Source organism: Macaca mulatta, chromosome 5 (genome assembly GCF_049350105.2).
Source record: "Macaca mulatta isolate MMU2019108-1 chromosome 5, T2T-MMU8v2.0, whole genome shotgun sequence".
NCBI classification, from domain to species: Eukaryota; Metazoa; Chordata; class Mammalia; order Primates; family Cercopithecidae; genus Macaca; species Macaca mulatta.
In genome coordinates, this window is record NC_133410.1 from 16,823,071 (window position 1) to 16,846,423 (window position 23,353).

The 23,353-nt window shown below is 43.3% G+C and overlaps 1 protein-coding gene across 1 annotated transcript in view; it reads right to left on the reverse strand.

Moving 5' to 3' along the window:
• FAM184B (family with sequence similarity 184 member B) overlaps nucleotides 1-21,906 on the reverse strand; it is a 151,940-nt gene extending 130,034 nt beyond the window's left edge. Inside the window, exon 1 of the mRNA XM_015138087.3 lies at nucleotides 21,718-21,906. Within this exon, the coding sequence (XP_014993573.3) occupies nucleotides 21,718-21,864 (147 nt within the window). The 5' untranslated portion in view covers nucleotides 21,865-21,906. The remainder of the gene's footprint in view (nucleotides 1-21,717) is intronic.
• Between the last annotated feature and the right edge of the window lie 1,447 nt (nucleotides 21,907-23,353).

Here is a 23,353-nt window from a genome sequence, read left to right on the forward strand (position 1 = left end):
TGCAGTGAGCAGAGATCGCACCACTGCACCCCAGCCTGGGCTACAGAGCAAGACTCCATCTCAAAAAAAAAAAAAAAAGAACTGAAATTCTACAGAAGTGAAGGCTCATGATCAACCTGATACTGAATGGTCCTATTCTCTCTCTCTCCAAAGAAATAAATAAACAAGCAAATAGGACACATCTCTAGGACACAGGCTAACCATAAGACGTTGTTAGGTATCACTAGCTTTGTGTGAATTGTCCTTTTAATTTTCAGAGCACTTAGAATCCTAAAAGATCTCTGGGAAAATGGGAGTCTGATCCCTAAGTCCTCCTTGGAAACTCTGGCTTACCAGTAAAAGCCCCAGGGTGTTGAATGATTGCATAAGAGCCTGTTAAATTTCTCGGAAGAAATGCCCTTTCTCCAAGAGACTTTGGGATTTTCAGTTGAGTTGTGCTGTAGTGAACTGAAGGCTCTTCAAAGTCAATGTCAAAGGTTGCTGCCACCTTGAACGGACAAGGACCTCACCCTAACTCAGTAGCTCTCAACAGTTGATTTGCACAGCCCCCTCCCTACTAGCTAGGGAGAATTTGGCAGTGTCAGAGACATTTTTAGTTGAGGCCAGGGATACTGCTGAACAACTTACAATGCACAGGACAGCTCGTACAGCAAAGAATTATTTGGCCCAAAACGTCAGTAGTGTCCAGGGTGAGAAACCTGCCCTAAGCCTAAGGTAGTGCCTAGGCTCTGTCCTGGTCCTCAGCTCACTGTCAGCACAAAGGGAGTTCCCTCACATGTCCTTATTAGAAGAGGAAGAGACAGCAGGGCCCTCTCTCTCTCTCTCTCTCTCTCTCTCTCTCTCTCTCTCTCTCTCTCTCTCCCCCTGTGTGCACAGAGGAAAGGCCATATGAGGACAAGGCCATAAGCCTACAAGTCAGGCAGAGAGAAGAACCCTCACCAGAAATCAGCCCTGCCAGTACTTGGAGCTTGGACTTTCCGGCTCCAGAACTGTAAGAAATAAATATATGTTGTTTAAGCTATGCAATCTGTGGCATTCTGTTATCATAGCCCAAGCAGATCTATACAGATAACAGCACCTGGCTCTCTGCACCAGGCTCTCCAACCTGGCCCATCAGTCTTAGAATACCTAGGCCACCAATGGCCAACTATAATGACATAATGACTTTTTTTTTTTCCTTCTTTTTTTGAGATAGAGTCTCACTCTGTTGCCCAGCCTAGAGTGCAGTGGCATGATCTCGGCTTACTGCAACCTCCGCCTCCCAGGTTCAAGCAATTCTCCTGCCTCAGCCTCCTGAGTACCTGGGATCACAGGCCACCATGCCCAGCTAATTTTTGTATTTTTATTAGAGATGGGTTTTTTCATGTTGGCCAGGCTGCTCTTGGACTCCTGACCTCATGTGATCCACCTGCCTCAGCCTCCCAAAGTGCTGGGATTATAAGCATGAGTCACCGCAGCTGACTTTTTGTTTTGTTTTGTTTTTCAGGCCTCAACCCGCCTTACCTCTCTGTACTATCTACCACCAGTCAACACTCTCCCTCTCTTGAAAGGCTCTCCTCCTTTGCTTTCTAAAATACCACCTTCTCTTGCATTTCCTCTTACCTCTCTGAAGGATCTCAGGCACTCTCTCTTTCATGGGCTAGCAATCCCCAGGGCTCTTCGTTTTGTTTTGTTTTGTTTTGATATGTCCTTCTCTTCTTCCTCTGCAAATTATCTCTGGGAAAGCTGCCAAGAGACCTCTTTCCATAAGAATCTTGGACAGTGTCCTCCCTACCAATGAATGGAAGTATCCAGCACAGAATAAGCTTGTACTAAATATTTACTAAGTGAATGCGTAAATGAACAAATTAACAAAGTATCCCCTATGAGATGATAATTCCTAAACCAGAATCTCTGGTCTAGACATCTTTTTTGAGTTTCAGACTCAGAAAAGATGCTCACAAGAATGCCATGTAACAAACTACCCCTTAAACTTAATGACTTACAATAAGACACATATGTTCTCCTTTAGGTTAACAGTGGTTGATCTGATCTAGGCTGGGCATGGCTAAGGGGATCTGCCCTAAGCTTCAGATTGTGTGGGCTTGGCTTCAGGCTGTGAGCTGGATTCAGATCCGGCTTCATTAGGGCCAGGCTATAGAGCAGTGGCCACCAACACATGATACTGTCATGGTAATCACTAAACTACACAAGTACACTTAAGGCCTCTGCCTATGTTGGCGTCCTCTAACATTCGATCAACCAAAGCAAGTTGCAAAGAGAAGCCCATTATCAATGGGATGAGGAAGTAATCTCTGCTCATGGGTTAGAGAGAGGGACAGGAGTGAGTGACTATTTGGTGAACAATAATGCAAGCATCTGAACTAGCACAACTGTACATCAAAATGCCTATAAGACATCTCCTTTTCGAATGTCTCACAAGCTCTCTAAACTCTCCAAGTTGTTTCCTAAGAGCCCCGTACTCTGCCAACTCCTTCCTGTAGAGATGGGTCTTCTCATCCATATCCTACTAGCAGGGGATGTTGCTGAATTTGGAACATCTACTTCCAGCTGCCAACTGCCCTGACTTCCGAATCACTGCACCTTCCGGATCTCCTCACTGCCCCAGCCCACACAGCTGAACAGCTCTGCTACTATAGACATGTTCCTGACTCACTCTTGTGTTTTCTATGGTTTTTGGACACTGCATCCCTGGCTGCTGTCAATGGGATGTTCATTTCTCAGTTCCCATTTTGTTCAGTGCTAGTTCTTTCTTTGCCTGTCAACCCCAGCCAGCAAGGTCCAGTCGTGCCTTGTGTTTCAGCTTGCCTAGGTCACAATGAGGAGACTGGATGCTGGACAGTCCTTTTGAGCACTGGCCTCCAACACTGAAAATGAGATTCTCTACATTGGTTCTTCCTGAGACAGCACTTCATAGGCTCGGCAATGAGCCACCTCCCATAGAATTGACATTAGAATCCACCAAAGGGGAGAGAGATCAGCAAATGAGCTACTGTTTAGGTCTGCTTTCCTGGTCTAGCTTTCAGAGGGCACACACACACACGCACGCACACACACACACACGTACATGCACCTGTACTCAGTTCTAATCTTCTCCCTCATATTTATTTAGGCTGTTACCAGATAATTTGATAGGCTTCCTTGGGACAAACAGGCCCCGCTCCAGGGGCCAAGGACAGGAATAGCAAGTCTGGACGAACGCACTTTGGCAGCGTGAAGAGAAGAAGCTTTGCAAGATGAATGTCGCCACTGTTGCTGGCTCTTGTCTGCTATATTAATTTCTCCCTTAAAAGAAAGCTGACCCATTTTTTCCAGCCCACAGCCCTAATGGACTCTTATTCAGAGGCCATCCTTCTCTCACATAAAGAGCTGTATTGTATTTAATGATAAGCCTTTTAATGGAATTTGCTATTTCTAGGTCTCTGGGAAAATGCCATTAATGAGCTAGGAAGTGCAAGGAACAGCAGATGTTTGAGGGGCAAGCTTTTTCAAGGGCAGACTACCCTGGCAGGAAAGTGAACAAAACACCTACTTTTTTTTTGTTATCTTTTTGGATCTAGCTTGGCTTTACTAAAAATACCATCCAGACAAACATTGTCTTCAAAATGTGAAGATATCACTCTTCATGCTCTCCACCCCTCCCCAACACCTACCTACATGCTTTTTACTCTGTCATCACCCACAAATATTTCTGTCATCCTAATCAAAACAAAATCAGCAGCATGCAAAACTAGACCAAGACCCATGGGTAAACTAAACAGGCTAACATCTGTCACTCGTTTTCAAATCTGTCTTGGGTCAACGCCAAGAGACTGAACACACCATGGAAAACGGAAGAGGGGAGAGATTAATCTTCCTTTTACTGCTTGGAACAATTCAGCTCTGGCCCCAAATCTGCATATTTACTCCTTAAAACAGAAGCTTGTGTTTAACCAAAAGTGCTCTCCTTCACAAAGCAGTTTATCGATCACCTCTTTTTACTCCACAAGGCCCCTCCAAATTGCACCTCTAACCTGGAAGGGCTCATCAAAGCACATGCATACATCCCTTAAGGGAGTTCTCATGTATTTTGCATCTCTTGGTATTTCCACTGGCACCCAGAGAGGCCTCAGCATGCCGTATTGGTTGGAGTTTTGCTGGCACACCCACCCTTTAATCTGTCTCTTACTAGCACCCACTGTTTCCTGGCATTAACTGAGGTGCTAAAGATGCAAAAAACATAAGACAAGGTTCTTGTCCTCAAAAGTTTAACAGTGAAAAGTTCAACTCATTTTACTGAATATTATTGAGAGCAGGGCAGTACGCTAGAAGCTATTGGGAGTTCAAAGATGAGAAAAGCAAAGTAAAGATCCTTGATCATGCTAAAGATTTGTTGTAGTCTGCAGCATCACGTGGGAGCTTGCCTAAAATGCAGATTCTCAGGCCTCACTCTTGAGCTAGTGAAAGAGAAATGCTGCAGGTGGGGCCTGGCCATCTGTGTTTAACATAAACATTTGAGAAACTCTGGTTTAAAGAACTTCTAGTGAATCCACAATCTCTCTGCTATCAGACAAGGTAAGACCAAAGCCAGGCAAGACGCCAAGGCTGCAGGTCACAATTGTTAGTGGAATCTTAAAAACGCCTACTTGTCTGAGCCTCAATCCAAGATTTAAATTCACTGGTCTGATTTTTCATTAAAAAAAAAAAAACAAGAAAGAAAAAGAAAACACTCTCCGGTTGACACTGATGATTATCAGAGAACCTCAGTAGAGTTCTAAGAAGGAAGAAGCCTTCAGTAATGGTGAGAAGGATATTGTGATAGAAAGTGAGGGTTTTTGTTTCCCGTGGCTGCTAAAACGTCACTACAGATTGGGTGGTTGAAAATAACAGAATTTTATTCTCTCACAATTCTGAAGGTCAGAAATCCAAAATCAAGGCGAACACAAGGCCTGCTGCCTTCCAAGCCTCATGGGGACAATCTGTTCTCTGCTTCTTCCAGCTTCTGGTGGCTCCAGGCCTTCTTTGGCTGAAGCTGTTTCACTTCAGTCTCTGCCTCCATTTTTACATGGTCTTCTCCTCTTGTGTCTTTTCTTCTTCTGTCTCAAATCTCACTCTGCCTTTTCCTTACAAGGATAGTTGCCATTGGATTTAGGACCTGCCCAGTCATACAGGACTATCTCATTTCAATGCTTAACTTAATCGCATCGGCAAAGACTGTTTCCTTTGTCTTTTTTTTTTCAAATCAGGTAACATTTACAGGTTCCAGGGATTTGATATGAATATCTTTAGGGTGCTATTTGTTGGTCTTCCACAGCTAGTATCCGCCAAGTGCACAATTAATACGAAGGAGCAGAGGCATACCTCATTTTACTGTGCTTTGCTTTATTGTGTTTCTCAGATATTGTGTTTTTTACAAATTGAAGGATAGTGGCGACGCTGCCTCAAACAGGTCTATTGGTTTCATTTTTCTTTTTTTTTTTTTTTTTTTTGAGACGGAGTCTCGCTCTGTCGCCCAGGCTGGAGTGCAGTGGCACAATCTCGGCTCACTGCAAGCTCCGCCTCCCGGGTTCACGCCATTCTCCTGCCTCAGCCTCCCGAGTAGCTGGGACTACAGGCGCCCGCCCCTGCGCCCGGCTAATTTTTTCTATTTTTAGTAGAGACGGGGTTTCACCATGGTCTCGATCTCCTGACCTTGTGATCCGCCCACCTCGGCCTCCCAAAGTGCTGGGATTACAGGCGTGAGCCACCACGCCCGGCCTGGTTTCATTTTTCAAATAACCTGTGCTCACTTTGTGCCTCTCTGTCACATTTTGGTGATTCTCATATTTCAAGGCTTTTCATTATTATTGTATCTGTGATGGTGATCTATGATCGGTGATCTTTGATGTTACTATTGTAATCGTTTTGGGACACTATGAACCATGCTCATATAAGACAAAGAACTTAATTGGTAAATGGTGTGTGTGTGTTCTGACTGCCCCACCGATGGGCCATTCCCATCTCTCTCCCTCCTCTCAGGCCTCCCCATTCCCTGAGACACAACAATATTGAAACTAGGCCAATTAATAACCTTACAATAGCCTATGAGTATTCAAGTGAAAAGGAGAGTCATGCATCTCTCACATCAAATCAAAAGCTAGAAATGAATACACTTAGTAAGGAAGGCACATTGACAGCCAAGACAGGCTGAAAGCTGGGCCTCTTGTGCTAAACTGTTAGCCAAGTTGTGAAGGCAAAGGAAAAGTTCTTGAAGGAAATGAAAAGTGCGACTCCAGTGAACACACAGATGATAAGAAAGCAAAACAGTCTTATTGCTGAGATGGAGAAAGTTTGAATAGTCTGGATAGACCATCAGACCTGCCATAACATTTTCTTAAACCAGAGCCTAGTCTAGAGCAAGGTCCTAAGTGTCTTCAGTTTTCTGAAGGTTAAGAGAGGTGAGGAAGCTGCAGAAGAAATGCTGGAAGCTAGCAGCGGTTGATTCATGAGGTTTAAGGAAAGAGGCTGTCTCCACAACCTAAAAGTGCAAGAAGCAGCAAGTGCTGACGTAGAAGCTCAGCAAGCTGTCCCTAAAATGTAGCTAAGATCATTGACGAAGGTGGCTGCACCAAACAACTGATTTTCAATGTAGGTGAAACAGGCTTCTACTGGAAGAACATGCCATCTAGGACTTCTATAACTAGAGAGAAGTCAAGGCCTGGCTTCAACGCCTGAAAAGCTTTGTTAACAAGGCTGACTCTCTTGCTCAGGGCTGATGCAGCTGAAGACTTCAAGTTGAAGCCAATGCTCATTTATCATTCCTATTATCCTAGGGCCGTTTATGTATTTATTTACTATTTTTAAGACTGGGTCTCACTATGTTGTCCAGGATAGTCTCAAATTCCTGGGCTCAAGTGATCATCCCACTTTAACCTCCCTAATAGCTGGGATTACAGGCATGTGCCAACATGCCTGGCTTCTTAGGGCCCTTTAGAATTATGCTAACTTGGCCAGGTATGGTGGCTCATGCTTGTAAACCTAGCACTTTGGGAGGCTAAGGTGGGCAGATTGCTTGAGCCCAGGAGTTCAAGACCCGCCTTGACAACATGGAAAAACTCTGTCTCTACAAAAAACACAAAAATTAGCTGGGCATGGTGGTGGGTGCCTGTAGTCCCAGCTACTTAGGAGGCTGAGGAGGGAGGATTACCTGAGCCAAAGAAGTTGAGGCTGTGGTGAGCCGTGATTGTGCCACTGCACTCCAGCCTGGGTGGTAGAGTGACATCCTGTCTCAAAAAAAAAAAAAAAAAAATTACGCTAAATCTATTTTGCCTGTGCTCTATAAATGGAAAAACAAAGCCTGGATGACAGCACATCTGTTTACAGCATGGTTTGCTGAATATTTGAGGCCCAGTGTTGAGACCTACTGCTCAGACAGAAATATTCCTTTCAAACTATTACTGCTCACCCACAAGGCACCTGGTCAAACAAGAGCTCTCATGAAAATATACAAGGAAATAAATGTTCTTGTCATGCCTGCTGACACAATGAATTCTGCAGCCTATGAATCAAGGAGTAATTTCAACTCTCAAGTCTTGTTATTTAAAAATACATTTTATAAGGCTAAACCTGCCATAGACAGTGATTCCTCTGATGGATCTGGGCAAAGCAAACCGAAAATCTTCTGCAAAGGCTTCACGATTCTAGAGTCCATTAAGAACATTCATGATTCAAGGGAGGAGGTCAAACTATCTACATTAACAGGAGCTTGGAAGAAGTTGATTCCAGGCCTCATGGATAACTTTGAGGGGTTCAAGACTTCAGTGGAGTAACTAACTTCAGATGTGATAGAAATAGCAAGAGAACTCGAATTGGAAATGGAGCCTGAAGAAGTGACTGGATTGCTGCAATCTCATGGTAAAACTTTAGTAGATGAGAATTTGCTTCTTATGGATAAGCAAAGAAAGTGGTTTGAGATGGGATCTACTCCTGGTGAAGATGCTTTTGTTGAACGTTGTTGAAATGACAACATGGCCGCAGAATATTACACAAACTTAGCTGATAAAGCAATGGCAGGGTTGGAGAGGATTTACTCCAATGTTGCGAGATTTTCTACTATGGATAAAATTATATCAAATGGCATTTCATGTTATGGAGAAATCTTTTGTGAAAGGAAGAGCAAATTGATGTAGCAAACTTCATTACTGTCTTATTTTAAGAAATTGTCACAGCCACCCCAACACTCAGCAACCACAACCCTGATCAGTCAGCAGGCATTAACATCCAGGCCAGACCCTCCACTGGTGAAAATATTACAACTGGCTGAAGGCTCAGATGATTATTAGCATTTTTTAGCAATGAAGTATTTTAAAATTAAGGTATGTACATTTTTTTAGACATAATGTTATTACACCTTTAATAGACTACAATCTAGTGTAAACATAACTTTTATATGCACTGGGAAACCAAAAAAATGTGTGTGATTCTATTGCCATACTAGCTGTACTGGTGTGTTTTGGAACCAAACCTGCAATATCTTCCAAGTATGCCTGTAAGAAACTGGGCTTATATTGGAAAAACAAAAACAAACAAAACAAGAGCCTGTAATTCAAAGGGTAAAGTTATTATGGTGGTTTTTCAAGATATAGCAAAGTCATGTCTTTTTAGGAAAACCTATGTAATGCTCCAGGCGTGGTGGCTCACACCTGTAATCCCAGCACTTTGGGAGGCCGAGGTGGGCGGATCACGAGGTCAGGAGATCAAGACCCCTCTGGCTAACACCATGAAACCCTGTCTCTACTAAAAATACAAAAAATTAGCAGGGCGCGGTGGCGGGCGCCTGTAGTCCCAGTTACTTGGAAGGCTGAGGCAGGAGAATAATGTGAACCCAGGAGGCGAAGCTTGCAGTGAGCCGAGATCGTGCCACTGCTCTCCAGCCTGGGCAACAGAGCAAGACTCCGTCTCAAAAAACAAAACAAAACAAAACAAAAAAACCCTATGTAATGCTCCTTCTGCTTCAGAAGACTGGGAACAACACTATTCCTGATGATATCAAAGATTCACAAATAGATCTTTCTGCTTCATCTCCTAAAGATCCTACAGCTGTACCTCCTAAAGTTTCCACAGCTAACAAAACAACTTTCTCAGGAGATCAGGGACAAGGTCTTGTCCCTGTGAGAACAGCTAGTATGCTTTGATTCTACTGGACCGCTGGGCTATGAGAGAGGCACTTGTTTCTCTGATACCTTGAGAAACCTAGGAGCATTTTCCAGATTTATCTTCTTTTCCTGGAGGCTCAGAATATAGGGAGTAACTTCAAACAGGTCCATTAGACAGTCAAAATACAAACTGACAGTCTGAACTGTGATTATGTCAATGCAATGTGAAAGTAATTCTGGGGTCAGGAGTGGTGGCTTATGCCTACAATCCCAGTATTTTGGGAGGCCAAGGCAGGAGGATCACTTGAGTCCAGGGGATCAAGAGCAGGCTGGAAGACATAGCAAGAGCTTGTCTCTACAAAAAATAAACAAAATTAGCTGGGTGTGGTGGCACACATCTGTAACCCCAGCTACTCAGGAGGCTAAGGTGGGAGGATCACTTGAGCCCAGGAGGTCAAGGCTGCAGTGAGCTATAATCATACCACTGCACTCTAGACTGGGCAACAGAGCAAGACCCCATCTCAAAAAAAGAAAAAAAGAAAGTAATTCTGCCTTTGTCCCTGAAACTACGAGTGTTGCTCCCATGGAATTCTTCTAGTATTTGGATGGCAGGAGGAGAGAGAGTAATAAATGACTTTTAAAATGGCAAGTTTTATAGTTAGCAAGTCAGGACCTCAGCACATCTTGTCTATCGGATTGTTTTTTTTTTTTTTTTTTTTTTTTTTTTGAGACGAAGTCTCGCTATGCCGCCCAGGCTGGAGTGCAGTGGCCGCATCTCAGCTCACTGCAAGCTCCGCCTCCTGGGTTTACGCCATTCTCCTGCCTCAGCCTCCCGAGTAGCTGGGACTACAGGCGCCCGCCACCTCGCCCGGCTAGTTTTTTGTATTTTTTAGTAGAGACGGGGTTTCACCATGTTAGCCAGGATGGTCTCCATCTCCTGACCTCATGATCCGCCCGTCTCGGCCTCCCAAAGTGCTGGGATTACAGGCTTGAGCCACCGCGCCTGGCCTGGATTGTTTTTAATCACTAAATATTTCTTTTTCTAGGCTGGTCTCTTCCAATCTTCCTGATATTCTTTCACGGGCATTACCCGTAACAAAGGTGAATTCTGCTCATAGGAATCTACTTCAAGGAAATATCTAGCGAGTGTGCAGGAGTAGAATCAAAAGAGGGGCCACTACAATATTGATTATAATATTGATTATATTAATATTGATCATATTGATAATAATATCGATTATATTAATATTGATAACATTGATTATAATATCGATTATATTAATGTTGATAATATCGATTATAATGTCTATTATATCAATATTGATAATATTGATTATAATATTGATTACATTAATATTGATAATATTGATTATAATATATAATGACAAACTGGGATCAACCAGAGTGGCTCACAATGAGGGATTATCTCAACGTAACTTCCATGATCCCTCGTACTAACAATATTTTCACAGTTCTTAGCAGCATATCAAAATTATAATTCAGTCTTTGTATAAAAACAGGAGAAGCTCTTTGGCCAGTCTGTCTTCAGCCAACATGTGGATAAACTGATACTCTTCAGCCTCTCTCTGCTCACACTGCCCCCTGTTTATGCTGGTTGTATCTGTTGTTGTAATTATGTAATTTAACACTGTGGCAAGTCAATTACATATGGATGTGAAAAGAAAGTTGTTGTTCCTATGAAAACAGGTTTCACTGCTTTGGAAAAATTCAATAAAGGCAAATTGCTAAAGGAAGAAAACCTGGTATCAAATTATGGGTGACAGAGAAGTGAAAAAGACTGGGAAACAAGTTTTAAAGGTTTAGGAGAATTCTGAACTAGATTGTTTTATGTGTGTTTTAGATTCTCATTCTTCACGTAAACCAAAACGGGAAAAAGTACAAATGCATGATGGTCAACGTGACCTTACCTTGGATCAGGCTGGAACAGTCCCTGTTTACCTCTGTTGTTTCAGCGCTCTCTCTGGATTAGTGCCCCCCTCCCTCCCCTTTTGGGTCTCAGCAGAGTCCTGGTCTGGATGAGAAATTAAAAGATCACCCTAATTATGGATGTACTTTAAACAAGACTAATAAGGTAGAGTGCCAATCAACAAGCCATTCCCAAAGAACTGAAACTGAGCCTTCAATTAAAAGATTAGTGATCCAGTGTTTATTTGCATGCTTTAAATTAGGGGTTTCAAACTTTCCTATAAAGGTAGTAGTTCTTCTAGGCTTTATTCAGTCTCTGTCATAACTATTCAGATTTGCTATTTTAACACAAAAGCTGCGCTGGAAAACCTGTAAATGAATGGGCATGGCTGTGTTCCAATAAAATTTTATTCATGGATACTAAATTACAATTACATATAATTTTCCAAGTGTCACAGAATGTTCTTCTTTTGATTTTGTTCAAGTATCTGCAATTTCTTTTTCTTTTTTTTTTCTGTTTTCAAATTATTTCTTCAAAGATATCAAGCAATTAAAAATGTAAAAATCATCCTCGACTTGGAACTCATATAAAAATGAACAGTGGGCTAGATTTGGCCTATAGGCCGTGGTTTTCTGGCCCTCCCGACTGCCTTCTTTTTTTTTTTGAGATGAAGTCTCGCTCTTGTCGCCCGGACTGGGGTGCAGTGTTGCAATCTCAGCTCACTGCAACCTTCGCCTCTCAAGTTCAAGCAATTCTCCTGCCTTAGCCTCCAGAGTAGCTGGGACTACAGGTGCACACCAGCACTCCCAGCTAATTTTTGTATTTTTAGTAGAGATGGGGTTTCACCATATTGGTCAGGCTGGTCTTGAACTCCTAACCTCAGGTGGTCCACCCACCTCGGCCTCCCAAAGTGCTGGGATTATAGGTGTGAGCCACCACACCTGGCCTTCTGACCCCTTTGTAAGTTTAAAAATAATATTGTGTATGTGTTAGGTTTTTTCTTTTATGGTTGTCAGTTTTCAATTATCCAAAATGTCCAAATGATGTTGAATAAGAAGATCTCTATTACTATATTTGTTCGCAGTTTTACTACTTTTCTTAGTAGTAGGTCCACAAGGTAAGGGATTTTATCTAATACATAACAGGTGCTCAGTAAATGTTTCTTTCTTTCTTTCTTTCTTTCTTTCTTTCTTTCTTTCTTTCTTTCTTTCTTTCTTTCTTTCTTTCTTTCTTTCTTTCTTTCTTTCTTTCTTCTTCTTCTTTTTTTTTTTTTTTTGACATGGAGTTTCACTCTAGTTGCCCAGCCTGGAGTGCAATGGCATTATCTCAGCTCACTGCAACCTCCGCCTCCCGAGTTCAAGCGATTCTCCTGCCTCAGTCTCCCAAATAGCTGGGATTACAGGCATGCACCACCACGCCCGGCTAATTTTGTATTTAGTAGAGACGGGGATTCCTCCATGTTGGTCAGGCTGTTCTTGAACTCCCAACCTCAGGTGATCCTCCCACCTTGGCCTCCCAAAGTGCTGGGATTACAGACTTGAGCCACCTTGCCCGGCCAGTAAATGTTTCTTAAATGAATGAAGTTAAATTATGCAATCTCCATACAACAGAGTACTAACACAACCATTAAAAATTATATTTAAGAGTTCAAGATTTATTGTGAAGGGGGAAAACAAAACAGGTTACACAATAGTTACATGTAAGACAACTCTATTTTAAAAAATACATGTCTCCCTTTGCAGGGGAAATCATAAAAACTTTTTCTTTTTGCTTATCTATATTTCTGGGTTTTCAAAAATGGGTGTGTTTTCTGTCTGTGATTGATTTCCCATTATTGTTTTTGTTTTACCTTATAACTCTGGTTCCCTGAAGGAATTTGGATCTGATCAAATGGAGGCACCATGTCTGAATAGATCCTGTCATTGTGGTCAGGGGCTGGGAGTGACTAAGTTAGATCTAAGCTTGGGAGGGAATGGGTAGAGACTACTTGTCAGAGCTGGTCAGTTCCCTAGTGCACTTAAAAAACTTGAAATGAGATGCTAGACCTCTTGAGTTCAAGGCCAGAACCTTGAATGAGGCCTCCCCACTCCCTTATAAGACGACCGTAGTCCCCGGTGGAATTTGATATATTATTCTAAGAGCAATGGGAGGTCTAAGAAGAATTTTGTTCATTTAGTTTATAAACAAATACTTGCTGGGTGCCCACCACTTGCCAGGCACTGTTCTAGGCACTGGGGATATAGGAGAGGACAGAATAGACAGAAATCCCTACCCTCAGGCAATAAACCAATAAAGGAAAAAAGGCAGATGGAGCTGAGATAGTCTCAGAGGGGGGCAGGGGAGCCACAATAGTCTGAAGAGGCATCTGAGCCAAGTTGGCTGAGTCCGGATCAGGCAGAGGAAACCAAGAGGACAAGGGGCCGCAGTGGCACAAGCTTGGCACAGGAGAAGGCCTGAGAGAAGGGTGGTGTGGCAGAGGAAATGAGACTGAGAGGCAGACAGGAGCTACCTCAAGTGACCACGATAAAAAATTTATTTATTTTTTAAATATATTTTCTTCTAAGTGAAAACACATTTTCTTCTAAGTGAAATCGGAATTGAAATTTCATCCCAAGGGAAGCCAGTGGTAGGTTTTAAACAGACGAATGGCATGTTCTGGTTTATATTTAAAAGATAATTCTTGCTGCTGTGTGAGTGGGCAAGAGTGGACCACGAGGCCAGTGCGGGCGTCATAGCAGGGGTTGGTGGTCAGAGGAGAAGGTGGCCCCAACTATGGTGGAGGTGGAAATGGAGAACGGAGGTGGACTTACTCATTTTGTTTATGAGGTAAAGTCACTAGGACTTGACTCAGAACTAGTTTTTTGTTGTTGTTGGTGGTGGTTTTTTTGTTGTTGTTGTATGTTTGTTTTTCTGAGACGGAGTCCTGCTCTGCCGCCCAGGCTGGAGTGCAGTGGCGCAATCTTGGCTCACTGCAACCTCCGCCTCCCAGGTTCAAGCGATTCTCCTGCCTCAGTCTCCCGTGTAGCTGATATTACAGGTGCACACCACCAGGCCCAGATAATTTTTTTTGTACTTTTACTAGAGACAGGGTTTCACCATGTTGGCCAGGCTGGTCTTGAACTCCTGACCTCAGGTGATCTGCCCGCCTCAGCCTCCCAAACTGCTGGGATTATAGGCGTGAGCCACCGCACCCGGCCAGAACTAGATTTAAACAGGAGACAGACCTGATTCGAGTTTTGTTTGTTTTCATTTTAGCAGCTTTATTGAGATGTAATTCTTATACCAGGAAATTCACCCAAAAAGTGTACAATTCAATGGCTTTCAGTATCTTCAGAGTTGCGGAACCATCACCACAACCAACTTTAGAACATTCTCATTACCCCATAAAGAAACCTTGCATCTGTGAGTCACACTCCTCTTTGTCTACGGGATGAAAGGTTTCTTTTTGTATTTATCTATTCCTCAGTTGATGGACATTTAGTTGGTTTCCGCCTGTTGGCTATTATGAATAATGTTTCTATGAACATTCTTGCATCATTTCTCTTGGGTATATACCTAGGAGTGGAACGATAAGCATGTCCAAGCATTCGAGGAACTGCCAGACCATTTTCCACAGCAGCTGCATCATTTTATATTCCCACCCGCAGTGTATGAGAATGCTGATTCAGTTTTAAGATCACTCTGGCTGCTGTGTGGAGAAAGGATAGGAGGAAGGCTGGGGCGAGGCAGGGGAGTATTGGGGGCACTGTGGAAAGTGGAGAGACCAGAATGGTTATGCAGAAGTTCAGGGATCTGAGCAGGGTTCAAGGACATTCAACTTAAGGTGCACTTCATACCGTTTACGGTATGGTGCAAAGATCTGTGAGCGCTCTTTACACAATGAATCACATCGTTAAATTAAAAGATGCCAACAGAGAGGGCTTGTTAAAACAGATCTGCCGTTTTCAAGTCTAGAGTCCTAAAGCAAAGTGGTATGGAACTGGTTAAACATCTGTCCCCAGACAAGCTCCTGCAGGCAGGAGGATATTTTCAGAAAAGCAAGAGGAGCCAGTGGGTGCAATAAGATTTCCACACCTTGAAGGCATGAAAACACAGGGCTCAAGTGACAGCCTGTTGCTGAGGACTCTCATGGCAACAGGCATCACTCCTCCTGCCCTACAGCACTGCCCTGGCCTCTCAGCCCGGAGAAGAGCTGGCTTGTTTCCAAGTTTGACAACTGGGCAGCAGTCCTTGACTCTCTGAAGTTCCTCCAGTTCAGAAAGGGATGGGAAATGAGCATCTGTCAAGCTTCAGCTGTGCCCCACGTTGGGTTATAAATGACTTTTCACTTACATCCCTTATATTGGTGAAGCCTCACAACATATCACCGAGGTGGAAAATTTTCCCCCAATTAAAGATGAGGACATCTTTAATTGGGGGACATCTTTAATGTCCTCCCTTTGCATGCGGAGGTCAGAAAAGGCCACTTTGGAGAGATGGTAATTTAGCTGATACCAGCTACACAGGGATCCAGAGGAAGAACATTCCAAGTTTAACCCCCAAATTATTCATTTGCTCTCTAGATGTCTTCATTTTTATTCTTATTTAATTCTAATTTATATTCATTAGTATAAATAAGGGTGAAAAGTTGCCCTCTAGAAACAAATCAAATTTAAATTCATTTAACATATAACTTTGAATAGAAATTATAATTATTTCTATAACTTAACATCAATACACTTTTATCTTCTTTACCTACCCTCTGTATTCCAGTTTTGTCAACTGACCCAATCATCTCCTTGTAGCAATTTTTCTGGTCAGTATAAAATTCAATCTAGGACAGGCACTACATTTAGTTGTCAAGTCTTTAACTGGTGTTTGAGTCTGGCTCTATTGCCCAGGCTGGGGTGCAGTGGCACGATCTTGGCTCATTGCAAGCTCCACCTCCCGGGTTCACACCATTCTCCTGCCTCAGCCTACTGAGTAGCTGGGACTACACGGGCCCACCACCATGCCCGGCTAATTTTTTTTTTTTTTTTGTATTTTTAATACAGACGGGGTTTCACTGTGTTAGCCAGGATGGTCTCAATCTCCTGACCTCGTGATCCGCCTGCCTCGGCCTCCCAAAGTGCTGGGATTACAGGCATGAGCCACTGCACCCAGCCTAGTTGGTGAGTTTTTAAAAGCTCTCCGAGTGGAAGCTATTATCTTAAGTTAAATAACTCAGGAACAGAAAGTCAAATATCACATGTTCTCACTTATGGGTGGAAACTGAATAATGTGTACGCAGGAACACAGAATGTGGAATAGTAGACACTGGAGACTCCAAAGGTGGGAGACTGGAGGGCAGATGAGGAATCATAAATAGCTCACTGGGTACAATGTACCCTATTCCTGTGATGGTTGCACTAAACATCCAGACTTCACCACCACACATTATATCCATGTAAAAAGCACATGTACCCCCTAAATTTATACAAATTAAAAATAAATAAATAGATATTTTAGAATATTTTGGATACATTGGTATAGTAAAAAAATAAATAAGGGCTCCGTAGGTGATTTTAAGGTGCACCTTGGACCTTGGGTCACTGTGTAAATGAATATTCGTTTATTACACTACCACATATTGAGTGTCTACTAGGTGTAAAGTGTTATGAATAAAATTAAGGAGCTTATTACTTTAAGGACATACTATCCACAAGTCAACTACAATATCAGAGGGATGAGTATCATGAAAGAAATATTAACAAACCTATGGGAGGAAACGATAATTAAATTGAACAAGCTTACTGAGGATCTACTATGTGTCAGACATTGTACAAACTGCTGGAGAAATAGTTGGATACGTAAATGCACTTAATACACAGTTAAAAATTAATGTACACATTCTTTTTTTTTGAGACAGAGTTTCGCTCTTGTTGCCCAGGCTGGAGAGCAATGGCGCGATCTTGGCTCACCACAACCTCCACCTCCACAGTTCGAGCGATTCTCCTGCCTCAGCCTCCTGAGTAGCTGGGATTACAGGCATGCACCACCACGCCCAACTAATTTTTTTCGTATTTTTAGTAGAGACGAGGTTTCTCCATGTTGGTCAGGCTAGTCTCAAACTCCTGACCTCAGGTGATCCACCTGACTTGGCCTCCCAAAATGCTGGGATTACAGGCATGAGGCTCGGTGCCTGGTCAATTAATACATTCTTAATCACAAAAGTAAGGTTTTTAAAAGATTTTTCTTAGAGGAGGTGGGGCTCAAAACATAAGCAGGATTTTACTTTTAGAGTTGAAGACATTTCAGGAGAGGAAACTTCAAGAGAAAAACTGGGTGAGTGCACAGTGGAGTACGGAAAGAATCGTACTTCACTTTGACCTGAGAACTGGGTGCAGTACGAGGAGATCGTGCTGAAGAAGTAGGCTGGAGAATGTATGGTGGTACAGTCACTTCGTAAAACAATTTGGCAGTTTCTCAAAAAATTAAAAGTTATCATACAACTTAACAATTCCGCTCCTAGGTACCTACCCAAGAACACATAAAGACTTGCACATGAATGTAATGTTCATAGCAGCATTATTCACAAAAGCCAAAAAGTAGAAACTCAAATGTCCATCAACTGGTGAATGGATAAATAAAACATGGCCTACCCACACAACAAGATAAATAAGTGAGTAATAAAAAGGAATGAATTAATGATACATGTTACAATGTGGATGAACCTAAAATAATTAGATGGAAAGAATAATATATTATATGGTTTCATTTAGAGATAATTTAAAGAGATAGGAAGTAGATGAATGGTTGCCTGGGGCTGGTGGTGGGAACAGGAACTGACTACAAATGTCCACAAGGGAAGATTTCTTTGGGGTGATGAAAATGTCCCTAAAACTGGATTATGGTTATGGCTCAATGACTAAGACAATGTTGAACTGAACACTTAAAACAGGTGAATTTTATGGTATGTAAATTATATCTCAATAAAGCTGTAAAAATTTTAAAAACTGTTAAAATTAGGCAGAAAGAAAATAGGAAGCGCAATCTTAGAAATAAAAAATGTAATTATTGAAATTCAAAAAACTTAATAGATGGGAAAAACTCTGGACTGGACAAATTATTTAGAAGACTGGCAAATTGGAAGGCAAGGAATTCACCAGGATGCAACACAAAGACAAAATCTTTTTAAAAAAATAACATCTCAGGATATAGATAGTGAGGCTTCCTCACTTTCCTAATGGTGGTGCCAGAAAAGATAATGGAGGTAATGGCTAGGAAGCAATATTGCAAGAGAAAATCAGTAATAATTTTCCAGAATTAAAGAAAGCACATGCACCCCTGTAATCCCAGCACTTTGGGAAGCCAAGGCAGGAGAATTGCTTGAGCTCAGGAGTTTGAGATCAGCCTGGGCAACATAGTGAGACCCTGTCTCTACAAAAAAAAATTTTTTTAATTAGCTGGGCATGGTGGCTCATGCTTGTAGTCCAGCTTGAGTATGCGAGGTCAAGGTTGCAGTGAGCTTTGATCACACCACTGCACTCCAGCCTGGGTGACATAGTGAGACACTGTCAAAAAAAAAAAAAAAAAAAAGAAGCACATGATAATCCTCAAAAGATAGTACCTCCTACTTTTGCAGAGGATAAAGATAAACGAACACCAAGACAGTTCTAGAAAACCTGCTGAACAGTAAAAATAAATAAAACAAGTCTGAAATGTTATCAAGGGGAAAAGGCAGCTTATTTATAAGGGAATGAAAATTAGATTGGCAGCAGAATTTTTAACCAGCAACACTTAGTGCCAGAAGACAGTGGAGTGCTATCATTAAGGTGATGTGGGAAAATAACTGTTCACTAGAATTTTACATCCAAATAAATTATCATACAACAGTGAGGGCAAAATTAAGACATTTCCAACAATGAATTCCCTCCCATACCAAGGCACCTACAGAAAGAACTATTAAAGGATGGATTTCAGCCAGAAGAAAAGTGAACCTAAAGGGAACATTGCAGATTCAAGAAAAAAAAATAGTGAGCAGAAAAATTGATAAAATGTCAGTAAAGTTAATTAACTTTTAACTATAAAAACTATTTTTAAATTTAAGAAGTAAAAACAGATAGAATGCGGTGACACATGCCTGAGCTTTGGGAGGTCAAGGCGGGAGGATTGCTTGAGGTCAGGAGTTCGAGACCAGCTTGGGCAACATGGTGAGATTCTATCTCTACAAAGCATTTTTGAAAAAGAAAAAATTAGCTGGGGGTGGTGGTGTGGACCTGTTCCTAGCTACTTGGGATTCTGAGGTGGGAGGGTCACTTGAGGCCAGGAGTTTGAGGCTGCAGTTAGCCATGACTGTGCCACTACACTCCAGCCTGGGTAACAGAGGAAGACCCTGTCTCTTAAACAAACAAACAAACAAACAAACAGAAAAGTAAAAATAAAACTCTAGGCAGCAATAACAAGATGGGAAGGAAGGGGCTGTTAAATGAGTAAAATATACAAAGTTCTTTCATGGGAAGAAACAATTACATACTAACTTTGTTAGAAAAAAATCAGAATTAAGTATGTATGTTGAAAAATAAAAGACGATTCTGAGAAGAATGGAAATAAAACCCAAAGCTCTCAAACCAGCAGTGGAATATGGATCACTTTGCTAATCCGATAGAAGCCAAGAATGGAAGCAAAAGAAGCAAGGAGAAATAATGGTAAATGAAAAACGCAAGATCTGATGGAAGAAAATATTAGTAATCACAGTAAATGCCTGTGGATTAAATTCACCTGTCAGAGACACAACCAAAATAAACCTGATAGAAAGATTAAATATGAAGATATGGAAAATAATTCACACACAAATAGTAGCCAAAAGAAGGGTGGCCTATTAATAGCAAAAACTTCTAATTTAAGCAATTAGCATAAAAATGGTAAACAGAGGCACTACATAAGGATCAATCATCATTTCTAATGCAGAATATACTTTAAGAAACACTGCCTACTGTGCGCCAAGAATCATGTATGCCTTCTATACTGCTGTGTTTTCAGTGCTTGGCACATAATAGGTGTGCCATAAATATTAATGAGTGGAATCATTGCTATTTTATATTGAAATGATCTGTTTGTGTGTTTGTCATACCACAAGGGCAAGACCATATCTTACTAATTGTTATGCCATCAACATTCAGCACAGCAGTTGGCACATAGTAGGAATTCCATAAGTCCACACTGAATTCCAGGATCATCTTGTCTATAAAATCTCCCCTCACAGTTCCTTCCGTACTGATTTGTCCTTTGTTTCCACTTCTATAGAACTCGTAATTGGAAGCACCCAATTTAGCACCCAAGACATAGTCTTCTAGCTTTCACTCAATGTTTCAAATCTTGTTTCTCTAAAACTATTTTAGATTCTTTGAAGATAGGGAAGATGCTTTGCACTGTGCCAAGTGCCTTTTCAGGTACTTGAATAAATACATGTTTTGGTTGATGTCACTATTTAGATGAATGTAGGTTAGATCAATAGTACCGGTTATATATGCCAAGGACTCTAAGGGCTATCTCCAATCTCTTTTTTCATCCCTTGACCAAAGAGAGCCCTCTTTGGAGACAGGCTCATGTGCGAAGAATGTGAAGTTAATGACACAGGTGGGAGAAGGCAGCTAGTGTTCAATTCCAAGACTCTGTGCTCTGTTCGTCCTGGCAAAATAGTGAGGTTGGCCGGACAGCGGGAGGGGAATGTCTGTGATCCCACAAAAAATGTGTGGGAAGTGAGAGGGAGATGGTGAGGAAAGAGAGCATGTTCCAGATGCCACAGGACAGACCTGGACCTGACCTTTCCCTGGCGGGCACGGCACCAGGAGTGTATTATGAGACCAAAAGGAAACCCCAAAGCAAACAGCTAAATTCATCCACTTGAAACCTTATATGGGAGACAGTGAGGGATGTTGTTCTCCATCTAGACAAGGCACAGAGGGGAGTCTGTGACAAGGAGCTCCTAATTGGGGAGCTGCAGAAGGTTAACAAAGAGCACTGGTGGCATCTTTTTGCTGGTCTTCTTGAAAAAGACATAGTCTGGGAAGGTTCAATCAGGGCTCTGCAGGAGGTAGGGAGGTGGGTTGGCTGACCGACCTCCCAAGGTCCTTCCTAATCCCATAATTATTTGGTGAATCGTGCTCTTCTCCATTTATGCTCCTACACACGTCTGCACCCAGTTTGATAGTAAGTCCCCTAGGCTGCATTCCAGGTTTAGTACGGTGCCACGCAAGCTGCTGGCACTCAAAGAATGACGCAAATATTTGTTGAATGAAGGAATACACGGATCAAGTGTTTAAATAGAGCCCACATGACCTCCCCAGGCTGTAAAGTATGGCAGTTGAATGAAATCACAACATTCTAGGCACTTGAGCAAAGCTGGCGGAGACACACACACACATACACACACACACACTCGATTCACATTCCCACCTCGGAAAGGCACAGACCACCTGCTCAGCAAGCAGGCTGTGGGAGTTTCCTTGGCAAGGATCCTCTTTCTCTGCTGCTTTAGGATGGTGCCTCTAGAAGGTCAAGTCACCCAGATTTAGGACCGCTTCCCTTCCCGGTTGGCCTCCAAGACAAAGTTTCTGTCTGGATTCGGCCCGGGCCTCCCGGGAGGGGCATCCTCTCTCCCTCCCGGCTCCGGCGCCCCGGGCGTGCAGCTCGCTGGCCCGCTGCGCCCCACCTTACCTTGGTGAGCTGGGCGATCTTCTTGCACATTTTCACGTGCATCTCGGGATCACAGTCTATTCTCCAGCCCGCGCCACCGCGGGCGTCGTCTTTGGAGCCCGGGCAAGTCCCGGGTGGGTTAATTTTGCTTTTGAGAGCAGAAGCCATCACTAAAACGCGCCCAGCACTCAAAGACTCTCGCCCGTGTTCTCCCTGCCCACCGTGTGCACGTGCGTGCGCGCGCGGGCGTGCGAGCGTGTGGGTTTCTCGGGAGAGGGAGCACTGCAGTCCCGTCGCCTGCACCGCCTCGTGGCCCCAGCTTCCCGAAGGTCTCCGCCTCCCGGGCCCACCCGCGCGCCCACCCGCGCGCCCACCCTTTCTCCTCTCCCGCTGGCTCTCTGGCTGGTTGGCTCCGCGGGCACCCGCACCCTGCGGCAAGGCTCCGGCGCCCCGCACGTGTAGTTGGCGATCCGTCTGCCGCTCCCCAGCCAGTGCAGGTTTCGTGTGCAAGAGGAGAGCTTCCGCGGCTAGGAGCAGCCGGCCTTGGGGGGTTTGCGCTGGGCGGGCACGGCCCTCTTGGACACGTGGGTGCAGCGCGGCCCCGGACTCGGTGGCGACGGACCCTGCCAGAGGTGGTCATCCCGGGCCAAGGAGAAATAAGAGCCTCCGGAGCGGGACAGGGCACAGTGACCCGCGGCTTCCGAGTCTCCGAGCTGAGGGTGGAAATGGGGGTGGGGGACGAGATGCTAAGAGAGGGGCGGGTAGGTGAGGGCGAGTCACCGGGACTTGAGGAGGTGTGGGATCCGGAGCGCACGGTGTGGGCCAGCGCCTGAGTTGCGCGAGTGCACGGCGGGGCTGGGGATGGCAGCCTTCCTTTTTGGATCTTGGAGAGGAGCCAGGACATTGCGGGAGGATTGCCGGGGATGCCTAAACAAAGAGGAGAAGCCAAGGGGATGGCAGGGTGCGGGTGTCCGAAATCTGAGATGAGAAAGTGCGAAACGCATAATGCGGGAAGCGGTAGGAACGCAAAGACAAAGTATTTAGGGAGGTAGAAAGGATGGTGGCAGGTGCGGGAAAGGAAGAAGCAAAGAGGAATGGAGCAGTTAGATGAGTAACAGATGGAGCTGAAAATCTAAGTAAACCGAGCCCATTGAAAGTAAAGTGAGTCGTCCAAATCCACACTACTGGCCTTGGGCAGACGAGCCAGACTGTCAAGTTTTCGGATTCTGAGCTGGTGTCTGTTTAGTGTTTGGTGAGGGGAGAGGTTAGTGGGCCAAATTTCTTTCTGGCATGTTCTCTGGTTTCAGACAGTGGGCTTTAAGGGAAAGTGACGGCACCGTGATTAGCTTTTCCTAAAGCTCGAATAATAGCGTCTTCATGATCGTTTGCATGGTGAATGTATATCATTTATACATTGCCTTATGTCAGAAATTTTAATAGTCTTCATAAACCAAACAAGCTTCAAAGGGTCTCAGAAACCACAGTTCCACCCATCCATACTGAAGGTAACAATAACCCATTTTTGTCCGTGAGGAAAACTGACCCAGAGAATTTGTACCACGTCAGGCAATTACAAGTAGAAACAGACATTCCTATTCTAGATTCTGTATCAAATGACCAACCTCGGTTTTTGATTTCTAGTTTACCATCTTAAGTT